The following is a 14022-nucleotide window of genomic DNA, read 5'->3' as shown; positions in this document are numbered from 1 at the left end:
TATGATTCCCTTCTTGCACATACAACTTCTTCTGTCTTTTAAGTACTTAGGGGCTTTGTGTCTTGTGATCTCTTTAAAACTATTGATGATCACATGGTCATTTGTTCTCCAGATGATCTAGAGCTTTCACCTGGACTTGTTTGGACACTCAATGCCTCCTTAAACCTTTTCCTTCATCTGTTTTGTGTGTAGTTAGCCAGGAATGATTTTCTTCCCTTTTCCCATTAGATAATTTCTGAAATTCTTTGTTGCTCTCCAAACAAATGATTTTTTTTCTGGATTAGGCACAGCTTCCTTAGTGGTACATCCCTTGAGGCTCAAGATTTTATGGTTCAATAATTGTTGAAGTGAGTTTGGGCTCTATGAAACACAAATATACAGACCTTTAACGATATTATTCAGCCACCACAATTGCATAGAAATCAACATCTAAATGCATTTAGATATCTGTCTTGAAGGTGCTCATCTGGAATACACAGGCATTTAGGTCTTTTACCCAGTGTTAATTGCTATAAGCAATCAGACAGATAAGTGAAATCATTCCTTCTTTTGCCTGGAATTGCTAAACTACCATTAGTGCTGGCAGGTTTTAATTTTAACCCCAATAAATGTTGCAGATTAATTGCTTAATCCTATAAATTTCTCAGCAACGTCCTCAGGTTCCAGTGATTTCAGTGAGACTTTGAAAATGTTCATTTCTTAAGTGATGTTCATGGAATCATAGAATCAAACAGGTTGGAAGAGACCTCCAAGATCAGCCAGTCCAACCTAACACCCAGCCCTAGCCAGTCAACTAGACCATGGCACTAAATGCCTCATTCAGGCTTTGCCTGATCACCTCCAGGGATGGTGACTCCACTGCCTCCTGGGCAGCCCATTCCAATGCAAATCATTCTCTCCGTCAAGAACTTCTTTCTAACATCCAGCCTATACCTCCCCCAGCACAACTTCAGACTGTGTCCCCTTGTTCTGTTTCTCGTTGCCTAGCAGAAGAGACCAACCCCCACCTGGCTACAGTCTCCCTTCAGGTAGTTGTAGACAGCAATGAGGTCACCCCTGAGCCTCCTCTTCTTCAGACTAAACAGCTCCCTCAGCCTCTCCTCACAGGGCTGTGTTCCAGTCCCCTCACCAGCTTTGTTGCCCTTCTCTGGACATGTTCCAGTATCTCAACATCTCTCTTGATTGAGGGGCCTAGAACTGGACACAGTACTCGAGGTGTGGCCTGACCAGTGCTGAGTACAGGGGAAGAATAACCTTTGTTGTCCTAACTAGCCACACTCTTCCTGATCCAGGCCAGGATGCCATTGGCTCTCTTATCCAGAATCTTAGGACTTAAATAACTTCCCATAAATCAAACTTCACTTCTACATGTAAGTTGTTAATATGCTGTTGTGTTTTAAGTATATGGCTGTTCAGTCATACAGGAAACTGGTAGGAAACAGGATAGGAGCTGAATAATAGTGCAGATGTTTAACACAGTAGCTGGCAATATGTCCCTAGAGAAGACAGCCTCTCTGTGACTTCATATGCTGTAAAACTAAAGAACAGAATCATAAACTAACCTTTTCTCCTAATTTGCCTTTTCTTCCCCTTTCTTCATTTCTTTTCACTTATTGGATTTCTGTTTCATTTCCAGTAAATGAAAAATGAGCTTAATGGTACTCAGCATCACAAAGCAAAATCATATACAGTTCTCTTGTGGTTTGTGCACAGGAGTATAGCTATACCTTTGAATGTATAACACCCTGCTACTTTTTTCAAAGGTCTGTCAAAAAAAAAAAGTTATCAATTTATAGTATGTATCAAGCACTCAGTTTTATGAAGTAATGAATTTCAAAGCATTCAGAAGAGATGGGCGCCTTAAAAAACAATTAAATTCCTTCAGGGTAATTGAATCTCTGCACCTAGTTCACAGGATCACAGGATGTAAAGGGGTGGGAAGGGATACAAAGAGATCATGGAGTCCAACCCCCCTGCCAGAGCAGGACCACACAGTCTAGCTCAGGTCACAGAGGAATGCATCCAGAGAGGCCTTGAAAGTCTCCAGAGGAGACTCCACCGCCTTGCTGAGAAGCCTGTTCCAGTGCTCTGTGACCCTTACAGTAAGGAAGTTCCCTCTTGTGTTGAGGTGGAACCTCTTGTGCTGCAGCTCCTTGTGCTATCACAGGGAGCAAGTGAGAAGAGCCTGTAGTTCACACTCTTCAGTCAGCAAATGCAGGACATAAGCAAACTCAAGCGAGTAAATGATGTAGGATGCTGATTAAATGCACACATAGTTCATTTAACATTGCGTGATAAATGTTTCCTGTATTTATATGCTTGACTTGAAAACTAGTGTCAAATGTGTTCAAATGCAGAAATCTTTCCTGTATTAAACTGATTTCCCAACTGACTAAAGACACATTGAGAACTGACCAATGTCTCTGACAGGAGTAGAAGGAGGTGTAGGGGGAAAATGTAAATGTTATTGGGAAAGTATGTGGCTTTGTCTCATTGGAAAAAAAATATTCCAGTCAGTTCCATAGAGCTGTGGAGTTGTCTGTGACTCTTTCTACCAAAAAAGGGTACACCTGGGAGACTGACACTAGATCTGAATTCCTCCCCCAAAGGCAAGAAAGTGTATACAACGCTTGCCAAGTCTTAAGAAAGACTTTTCAAGTGCCAAACATGGTCGAGACTAAATTCGAATCATAGAATCAACCAGGTTGGAAGAGACCTCCAAGATCAGCCAGGCCAACCTAGCACCCAGCCCTAGCCAGTCAACTAGACCATGGCACTAAATGCCTCATTCAGGCTTTGCCTGAACACCTCCAGGGATGGCGACTCGACTGCCTCCTGGGCAGCCCATTCCAATGGCAAATCACTCTCTCTGGGAAGAAATGAGGAAAGTGAAAAACTTTCAGAGCCCAGTTTACAAATCTGCTGAATAGCAGATTTACCCTTTTGTGGGAAGCTGAGCAGGCAGCAGCAGAGAAGGGAGGAGTTTGACACTCCTCTTTGAGGAGGCCAGCACAGACAACAGCCATGCCTCATGTCTGCTTCTGTTTTGCAACTAGGCATCACGTGAAATCAAAGATGCTGCATTTTGCAAAGACATGGCTACAATTCCAAATTAGCATTAGGGATCTCTTGAGCTAATTAGGAATAATCTGTGGAGAAGGGAGAATTAATTTTCTAACATGTCCTGTGATTTTTAACTTATTAAATTGACAGATCTCTAGTGGATATATTTTTAATAAATGTTCTTGTTCTTAGCAGATAATCTACACTTCAGTGACTAAGGACCTTAATCTATGCCATGTTGCTCATGTTCTTGTTCAGAGAGAGCTGTCATCCTCAAATATCTTTGAATCCCTTTAGAATTTTGTCAAAGCATCTGTAACCTGCAGATTTCACCATCTTCTTATCTATTTCCTTCCCAAGTTAAAATTGTGTTAAATAATAGTGACCTGATACTTGCCATGGAAAATACTTCCTGTGTAGTTCTTTTTATTTCATAGAATCATAGTCAGTCAGAGTTGGAAGGGACTACAAAGATCATCTAGTTCCAACCCCCTGCCATAGGCAGGGACACCCTACCCTAGATCAGGCTGGCCACAGCCTCATCCTGCCTGGCCTTAAGCACATCCAGGGATGGGGCCTCAACCACCTCTCTGGGCAACGCGTTCCAGGCTCTCACCACTCTCGTGCTCAACAACTTCCTCCTTAAATCCAGCCTGAACCTACCCATCTCCAGCTTTGCTCCATTCCCCCTTAGTCCTGTCACTCCCTGAAAGGCTAAAAAGTCCCTCTCCAGCTTTTTTGTAGGCCCCCTTCAGATACTGGAAGGCCACAAGAAGGTCACCTGGGAGCCTCCTCTTATCCAGACTGAACAGCCTCAACTCTTTCAACCCACTGAACTGTAGCCAACCCACTGCTAAATAACACCATATACGTTAACCATATATACATGATCAGTGGTTTTACATTATGTAATACAGCAGAAAACCTTCCTTCCACACAGTGACTGTGTTACACATCAGTGATCTCTGTAACTCTGTGTGTCAATGAGGATCTCTTCCTCCTTTGTTTCCTGCTGAAGCTCTCTATGTGAAGGACGCATATTAGAAGATAACTGACATCGACAGTCATTTGTACTCTTGAGTTGAGTTCATTGTGATTTTTCTCCTTACATCTTTCTCTTTTTAGCTAGTTGCTATCATGTTCACACTTCAGTCAGCCTAGGTTCTCAGAAACCATTCATTTTGGTATAACTCTTAACATCCACATGAGTCTTAGCTAATCAAGATTGGATAATATAAAACCTGACCAATACTACAAAGTATATCTTAGATATATTAGGTGTCTGGAAAGATGTAGACAAAGAATAATTATCAATGTTTCTTTGTTCTGCTTGTAGTATGCATCTGAAAGTCAGGTTCCAGAAGTGAGTCTCTTTCTACTTATTGATGGTTTGACTGATCAAGCAGAATCTGATTGCTGTATCAGTACTGAGTGATGGTTACAAGGGTTTAAGAGGACAGGATTAGAATAAGAAACAGAGGTACATAGACTGTAATGAACCACAAAATGAATGTCAGTCGGTAATGACACCCTGCTTCAAAGTTTACATTGGAGAGTAGCACCATTGTCAAGACATCAGTATAGCACATTAGACACTGCACTTGAAGAAAATGAGCCAAGATGTCTTGTGATGTGCAGTCTTAGCATGGATGTCACACTGGCTATGCAGGCCTATTGCATGGGGGCATTTGGAGTCTGTTGCTGGTAAATTTGAGGCAGGTAGTTTCCAGGCAGCTCAGGATGCACTGGGGCAATAAGCAATGGCAGCAGGCAACAGCAGGTACGAATACAAGAGCAGAGCACATTGAATTACCTGCTCAACTCTTTTTATCAGTACAGCCTGAGACTAATGGGTCTTTGGACACAGCATAGCCAATCAGAATGGCAGTTTTTCAAGCTTGACCATATTAGGTGAAGCCATAGGCTTGCTTTACCCAAATTTAGGGAAAGCATAGGCCTTTCACAAGGCAAGCACAAACTAAATGTGGGTACCTTGTTTACCACAGTAGCAAAACAAGTCTGGGCAGGCCAGAGTCCTTAGACACAGTGGCTCCAGGTTCTTTGTCCTCTTTCCTGTGGTTGCTTCTCCCCAAAACAGAAGGAGAGAGAGCAGAAAAACATGTCTGGGCATGCTAGTACATGTATAAGCCTATTTCAGCCTATCAGGCCTACCACGAAAACACCCTGCTTCAAAGTTTACATTGGATAGTAGCAGCATTGTCAAGACATCAGTATAGCACACTAGAAACTGTGCTTAAAGAAAATGAGCAAGGCACTCTCAGCAACAAAAACTGTCACATCTCTGTAAGTCGTGATAAGGGAAGATCTCTAAAGTAAATGGAAAACTGAGGATATGTGTGGTAGAACTTCTGCCATCACAGATGTGAAGAGGAATGGAACAAACTCTTCTCCATTGACAATCAGGAGAGAAGCAAAGAGCTTCCATTGTAGCACAGGAGAGTTAGGTTAGACAGGAAGAAAATCTCTTTGATGGTAGACTGAGTTAATCTCCATGTAGGTTTGAACATCTCCATCACTGCCTGGTTTTAGAAATCAGCTTAGACAAACTTAGAGGGGGGGAAATGGTAGGTATGGCTGATTTTTCTTTGAAAATGGGGATGCCTTAGGTGATTTGACATGGTCCTTTTTATGATTTGTGTAAACAGAGTGACTTCTTGAAATGTCACATCTCTGTGTCAGCGGCACAGTTGGCATTGCAAGTCAACCACTTATATGGCATCGTATGCCAGCAGCCACTGCTGCATCAGTGTGGGGAGTAAGTATAAAAGTTGTTCTAGAGGAATTCTCCTTGGGTCAGCTTTACTTGCAACAGCATTGTTAATGTGCCTGAAAAATGAATGAAGTTTATTTCTGAATGTTCTGCAACAGCTGAAGGCCTACTGAAATAGCATGCAATGTGGATTCACCTACCTGAACGCTGGTGAGTTAGCTTGTAAAATAGGCTGTGTGTCACTGGGTGTAGAGAATAAACATGATTTCAGTCACACAAGCACAGGTCATTTCAGAAACTAGCTTAGTATGAATTAAACTGTTCATATATAACTTTACCTTTATGCTCTAAGCATTTGGACAGTGTTCTAGACTTGGCAAAGTTAATGCACTCTGAAAACCATACTAAATTCCCAATATTTGTGTAATCAAAGGTAGAGATTAGTTCAAGCTGCAGATTTATATCCATATCCAAAATCTGAGTATTTAGAATCATAGAATCAGTCAGGGTTGGAAGGAACCACAAGGGTCATCTAGTTCCAACCCCCCCTGCCATGGGCAGGGACACCCTACCCTAGATCAGGCTAGCCAGAGTCCCATTCAGCCTGGCCTTAAACACATCCAGGGACGGGGCCTCAACCACCTCCCTGGGCAACCCATTCCAAACTCTCACTACTCTCATGCTAAACAACTTCCTCCTCATGTCCAGCCTGAACCTACCCATCTCCAGCTTTGCTCCATTCCCCCTAGTCCTGTCATTCCCTGATATTCTGATGTATAGCTGATGATTCAGTCCAGTTTGGCACTGTAGGCTGTGACACACTGATCTAACAACAGATACTGATTTTTATATTCACCACCATGATATTTGAGGACTGATCATTATTTTTTTGCTCATATTTGGTTTACTTTCTGCAGCACTGGGGTTGGGGGAATGAATAATCTCAACAAATGCTTGTGTAATTTTGGGGAAAAGTGGCAAGTTATCTAACTAATCCCATTAAATCAAAGGTTATCTAAATAATATATCTACCAGATAATGATAATAATGAACTTTTCAGATAATCTGATACACACACAAGTGCAGTGTCAAATAAGTTCTAGAGATATTTTATACTTTCCTGTACAAGAAGTGTACTATTACAAAATGAGAATGCACTTTTAAAATAGATTTCTTTCTTTCCTCCAAGGAAAACACCAGTTTAAATTAAAATTACAGATTAGGCAGATTCACAGATTCAGTTGCTTTTGTTCTCTTTCTTAGCATCAGAGAATTTCTATTCACCAAATCTGACAAGCAAATCTAAACTTCATTCACAAAATTGCAACATTACAAAACAGTTGAATGTTTACCGTGTTCACAAATGCTTCCTTATTCTTCCCAGACCCTGAGGTGATATATATCTTTAAACCACATTCTAGGAATGAAACTTAGATTTCAGATGATTAGAAATATAATTGTCATTAATTCTATATTCAGAAAGGTTGTGTGAGGGTTGGAAAGTAACAGTGCAGTGGCTGAGGCATATTTTGACAATCAGAAAATTCTGCTTTTAATCTCAGTTTTTCAGATCATGAACATAGCAAATGATATTTATGAAGCTCAGTTTTTTATTCATCAAATGAAATTGGTGGCACTTTTTTGTTGTTTTACATAGCTAAAGATTGTGGAGTAGGTTATGCTTGGGTGGACTTTGCTATCGAAGAGATCTATTGACTTCAAAGGCCTGCCAACAAGAATTGGGGCCTGCAGAAAGGTTTTTATGATCCTTTAATTAGCATTAATGAGAGCAGGCCATGGCTTTTCTTATTTTTATGGTGACATAATGTGATAGTAAAATTGTAACAGATATAGACAAAGAATCTAAGAACTCTTACTCCATGCTCTGTGCTTACCCCAAATGGCTTTATGAGAACACAAAGCCATACGTTCCCCCTCATCTGTCAGATTTTGAGTGTCTAACTTTGAATTCTATGAAAACAGCTTTTCACAGCACTGGGGGAGGAAAAAAAAAAAGGGTTGTGTAAAATCTTGTCAAATGAATTTTAATACATCATAGAATTCTCACAACCTCTTTTTACACATGTGTATATCCACAGTTTTTTAATGGCAAGCTCATTGCTCATGGCCTGTTACTATGGTTAATAACAGACACTTCCTCTTCAGAGGAACTGGGACTCGTCTGTTTTTTCTCTGAATTCAATGTATGTGCATATTTAGAAACTGAGGGAGGAGGCAAAAGGGAAAACCAACCCAAAAAGCACCAGTAAACCTTTTCTGAGAATGAAGAAATTGCAATATATAACCTACATCTTTTTTTTTTGCTTTGCTTTTAGGCAGCAGACTCGTAACCAGTCTTCTCCTGCGGTGCCTGATTTTCTTGACAAACAAACAAAAAAGGTACTACTAAGTTTATATTCCAAAATAACATCACATAACTTCAAATTCCCGAGTCCACAGTTCTGCTGTGTGTTCATGGCTGCTTGGCATAGCCATCTGAACATGAAACCCGTAGTGGTGTTTGGAAGTCTTTGAGACAAAAGCCTGCTTGCTAAGAACTTTAGTTCTGTAGAAAGACAGGGAGGTACAGTGAATAAGAGAATCAAAAGGCTGGAAATTTGCTGCTGAGAATAAATGCTAGCTGCTCCCTGAGGTGATTTGTCTGTGCACTTCACTTTCTACAGATGTTAGAGACTCTTTTTTAGTAAGGACCTGAGGTTCTTTGGTAGCACTTTGATATCCTGCTCGAATTCAATATGTGAAATGGAGGAGTCGCTCTGTGACTTGGAGCACAGCATAGTCTTTGAAGTCTGATCCAATTTTTGCTGCTTACCATTTGATGTTGAAAGGATGAAATGGAGAAAATGTACAGTTTTTGCCAGTAACTCTGCTGAGCATATGTAAGATTAAAAAAACAAAATCCCTTGGATGATGTACTTAGAAATGTTAAGCAGATTAATACCTTCCTATAGCTTTTTTCTAAAGATACAAATTAACTATGAGAGGAAATCAGCATACAGTGCATGCTATAATTTAACTGTATGAGGAAAGGGGATAAATAAGTTAAATGGAAAAAGTAAACAAATGTTTGTGACATGAGTGCTAAGTCAGTGTTGCTGAAAGCCATAAGAGTCTTGTGCAACTTAAATCTAGCGTTTGACATTTCAGAGTTGTATAAAATAAGAAGTTGCTCTCTGTGAAATCACAGCTACAAGTTATTGTGGCAGAGTGGGCTCAATACATTTCTTATGTGCCTAAACCTTTATTCTTTATTCCAGAAGGATTTGGATTACATTTCTGCTTCTCCTTTTATTGGAAAAAAATCGTTTGAAATGAATGATTCACAATCAATTATCAAACACCAGTCAGCTGCCGACTATCAGTTGTCAAGTCCCTTGAGATCCCATAAAAATGGAGGTAAGAAATGGAGTAAATAACAGAGACCTTTTGTTTACTATTTCTAAGTTACATTGTCAGCCTGTAATTTGTTTTATATATTGATGAGAACTTCTGACAATCCGTTGGAAGGCAGGAAGCATAAAAGAACTAACTTTCTTCAACACATTTTCATCTTGGAGCCCTCCAAGTACCTGAATTATAGAGGCAGGATTGTAAAGATTGTTTAAATACTATTTTTACTAAAAATATGGTTAATGATCTCAAAATATCCTTTTAATTAGATCAAACTGACTTTCAAGAGCTTCAGCTTTTCTTTGTGTCCTAGCCTCAAAACTGGAACACAGTAATGAAATCTCTCATGTGCGTAGAATGAAGAACAACTTGTTTGTTCACGCAAAGATTTAGTCAGCAACACAGAAAAGTCTGCAGTAATTCTAGAAACTCTGCAGTGTGAGGTTTTGTTTTATTTCTGTGGTCAGCAGCAGTTTAAAACCATGACATTGGTGGAATTTTAACTGGTTTATCTTTGACTATTCTAGGAAATTGCTACCTGTCAGAATGTGTTTCTCTGTTATTGTAGTCATTGTGTCCTTGCCAATCTGTGAATATACACTTTAATACTGCATCATAGAATACCTTCAACAGATGAAGTAGGTTGATAATGTGATATCTGTAATTAGAGCCAAAGTATAAATGAATAATACCTTAACTTCCAGGTTATTACTGAAAATTAGTTGTTTATAATTTTGTACCGTACACTAAAATCTTCTGTTTATGTTTTTAATGGAACACAAATGTCTATCCAAATACTTGAGCAATTTTTGGTTTTGAAGTGCAAAGTTCAGATAAACACTTTCCAGTGTAAAGGTAAGACAATAGGCATTTATAGAGAGATCCTTCTGTTGCAGGAAATAATGCAAAGTCAATGTTTTTACTCTTCTACACAGACATAATGTGCTTTCCATGCTAAAAGCAGAATAGTATGTAAACACAGCAGGTTGAGAAATCCATTATTCTCTCTTCATGTGTTTCTGTCCATATGGGTTTTGAATCTATAGTGTGGGACTGCAGGGGATGTATTACTATCTTAAATTGTTACATGTTAAACAATAAACCTGTCAAACAGAAATACATTCATTACAACAAATCCTCTCGAGGAAAGCAGTCAGAGTCCAATTCTGTCATTCTCACTGGATATTGTATGCTACCCTGCAAATAGTCTCCTTGAAATTAAAGACACTGTGTCTTAGGTAAAGCAATTAGAGGGAGTAAAACTGGCAGAATTACACCCTTAGCAAGCATGTGATTCAGAGATCCATTACCCAAGAATTTTGAGAGACTTAGAAGTGGAGTAGTAAAAGAATAGCATTTGAGGAAGAAATAAATGCAGTATTGGTCAGAACTATTTAAGAAGTATGTATGTGTAAACTAATAAGCTTGCAGATACAGGGAGGTAAGGAATTTACTAGTTAAAAGTGATGATATCCAGACAGATGATCATATGATTCACACTTCAATGAATAACTGCCAAGAAAGTAAACCTGCTGAAGAATAACTTCCTTGTGTGCTTTTAAAAGCACAGCCTGCATTCAGAAGTTCAGATGCTTTCACACACTGTATTCAGTCTTATTGTGTGAAGTATATCTTTAAGAACAAAATAGTGTTAGACTTGTTGTGAAAACCAAATTAAATAGCAATTAGCTTTTTGGACTAAGAACACATGTATAAAACACATGTTTTATAATGTAGAGCTATACTACAGAAGCTGTTACTCACATAGAAAAGCTGTCTACTAGGTGGTCCAAAAAAATGTTATTTTTTGTAGTGAAACAATATTCTTCAATGTTATGGGTTGATTTTGAATTCTCTTTAGTTTACATCACAGGCAGAGCTAGTCTGTAAGCCTGATGGTTCACAACCAGTGGATCATTAGTCTGTGGACCTGTAGCACAGAGGCCAACAGAGAAGGGAATGAGACATGTTTCTCCAACTGGCCTATGACGCAGTTATGAATCAGCATTGATACTGCTGAAGGAAAGAGCCTATATGAAGGAAAGAACAGGCTGTTTGTCTTGAGGCCTAGGTAGGCAAAGCTCTAATGCAGCCAAGGGTGGACAGAACATAAAAGGGAAAACATAGTTGATAAGTGTTTGCATATCTTTGTATTAATCAAGCAGACTATTCACTCACGTCTTGTTCTCCACCTGCCTAATAGCATGGGCTACCTTTTTGCAGTAGTAGATTCAGAAAGGAAAAACAGATCAGGTAATTTTTACAAGATCTTACAAAGACTGTACTCAGTAAATAATGAGGAAGGAAAAGTCTTTTTGTCAATTCAAATGCCTTTTCAGTGGATCGTACAAAGACTGCACAGTATGGGCAAACTGCATGCAGCATAAGCTGAGTGCATGCAGGCATTGCAAGTTAAGCTTATGCAGGCACTATGGTTGCATAGAGTCACAGGGGCTGGCTCTACACTGCTCAGTCAATTCCCTGTGTTGCCACAAAGAGTGGTGGGATGTAGCAAAGCCAAGAGTTCCCTCCAACTTTTCCATTATGACACTGCTTGGGCAAAGAGGAGAGTCCAGTCAATAGTAAGATTTAAGCCAGAAACTAATTGTTCTAGTCACAGTAAAATACTGCTGAAAGAATCAGAATTCAAGTAGTGGTATTCCCTTGAACAAGACAGATAGGAGAGGCTGAGGGAGCTGGGGTTGTGCAGCCTGGAGAAGAGGAGGCTCAGGGGTGACCTCATTGCTGTCTAAAGCTACCTTAAGGGAGGCTGTAGCCAGGTGGGGGTTGGTCTCTTCTGCCAGGCAACCAGCAACAGAACAAGGAGACACAGTCTCAAGTTGTGCTGGGGGAGGTCTAGACTGGATGTAAGGAGGAAGTTGTTGCCAGAGAGAGTGATTGGCATTGGAATGGGCTGCCCAGTGAGGTGGTGGCGTCACCATCCCTGGAGGTGTTGAAGAGGAGCCTGGCTGAGGCACTTAGTGCCATGGTCTAATTGATTGGCTAGGGCTGGGTGCTAGGTTGGACTGGATGATCCTGGAGGTCTCTTCCAACCTGGTTGATTCTATGATTCTATGATAGAGTGTTTGAAACTATTAGTGAGAAGTGTGTGCTTCATAAGGAATTGACCAACATAATTTTGCCTCAAAAGTAAACATGGAAGCTTTTCTGAGCTGCAGAGGAACTTTTTGTAAAACAGAAACTAATAATATCTCTATGTTGACCAGAGGATGACATAATTCTTAATGCTAACACAGGCATTTTTAGCAAATGAGAAAATATGTGAAGAGTCTCTGGCTGTGGATGTTTTCTTGGATTTGTACTAGTCAGTGACCCATTTTCAGTGTTTTATGTGCTTAATTACAGGGAACCATGGTACTCTAGTAAGTGGTAGTTTAACTTCATAGGATTATTTTGCCTCTCATCCAGGTCCATTTGTGTATTGTTTTAAAGAAGGTAACCATGGCAAAGCATAATCAATAGTAGTATGGAAATGATAGTACTTCTTATTCTTTGAGTCAAAGAAGGTCAATATCCTAGCTCTACTATAATGGGTATTATGCTAAAGAGCAGGCAGTATGTCACACAAGACATGGCATCAAGATCTGAAGGCCTTGTAACCAAAGACATTAGTTCGTTTTCTGCCAGAGAGAGATGAATCCAAAGCATTCAGCTGTTTCTCTCTGTGTAAGTTTGCTTCCTGTTTGATTCCATTGTAGCAAACCTTCCTTTCTAAATTAAAACCAAAACTGTTGCTATATAGTATAGCATAAAATGCTGTGTGGACTTTCAACTAGTTATCATTAGCAGATGGGATGATACTGACACATGGATGTCATTAATTTCAGAATCCTATCATTCAGGATTTTAAGTGGAAAGATTTGTAATCCATTGAGAATTATTTTTGCTTGTTTAGTCAGGATTTGGAGGGTTTTAAGCAGGTCAGATTTGATTTGGTAATTCTTTTGCAAATAAAACAGCATCTGAAATGTTGCAGGAAGCACTGAGAAAAACAAGTTACTTTTACATGGTGTGATCTGATTGTACTGAGCATGCTGCAGCTACATACAAGGCCTATGAGTTGTCCATGGCATTCTCCTACAATGCAGAGCAGAGGAATTACTATTAGGCACTTTGCAGTTGGAACCTCAGGCAGAGGAGTTGCTGATGTGTAACGTTGTATAATGAATTGCCATAGAAAGGATTCTTCTACAGTAGTGCTCTGGCTTTTGAGCCAAAACTTCACTGGGCATGAGTAGGAGGAAAAGTAGCTTCTCTCAGTCTGTCCTCCTTCCTTTCCTCCTTCCTTTCCTCCTTCCTTTCCTCCTTCCTTTCCTCCTTCCTTTCCTCCTTCCTTTCCTCCTTCCTTTCCTCCTTCCTTTCCTCCTTCCTTTCCTCCTTCCTTTCCTCCTTCCTTTCCTCCTTCCTTTCCTCCTTCCTTTCCTCCTTCCTTTCCTCCTTCCTTTCCTCCTTCCTTTCCTCCTTCCTTTCCTCCTTCCTTTCCTCCTTCCTTTCCTCCTTCCTTTCCTCCTTCCTTTCCTCCTTCCTTTCCTCCTTCCTTTCCTCCTTCCTTTCGATCAGTACTGAACTACTGACTTCTTCACACCTGCATAAATCCTGGACTTTGGGCTTCATAAACAGAAACCATGTTTCCAAATCATTCACGTGTCTAAGTAGGAATAATAGGAAGGAGAAGATAACTTTTAGGATATCTCTTGAGAAAAGAAGCTCAACATAAAGCTATGTCTCAAAGCAATATTTATTGTTTCTATCATAAGAAAGGATAATCACCTTTCCAGGACTGAGTCTGCATGATG

General features: G+C 40.0%; 1 protein-coding gene across 1 annotated transcript in view; it reads left to right on the top strand.

Moving 5' to 3' along the window:
• MYO3B (myosin IIIB) overlaps positions 1 to 14022 on the top strand; it is a 234365-nt gene that overhangs the window by 173180 nt on the left and 47163 nt on the right. The window contains exons 32-33 of the mRNA XM_064163275.1: positions 8131 to 8194; positions 9073 to 9211. Of these exons, the coding sequence (XP_064019345.1) occupies positions 8131 to 8194; positions 9073 to 9211 (203 nt within the window). The remainder of the gene's footprint in view (positions 1 to 8130; positions 8195 to 9072; positions 9212 to 14022) is intronic.

Source organism: Pogoniulus pusillus, chromosome 2 (assembly GCF_015220805.1).
Source record: "Pogoniulus pusillus isolate bPogPus1 chromosome 2, bPogPus1.pri, whole genome shotgun sequence".
Classification (NCBI taxonomy): Eukaryota; Metazoa; Chordata; class Aves; order Piciformes; family Lybiidae; genus Pogoniulus; species Pogoniulus pusillus.
Note: the sequence above shows the minus strand (reverse complement) of the source record. Positions and strands in the feature narration are given on the sequence as shown.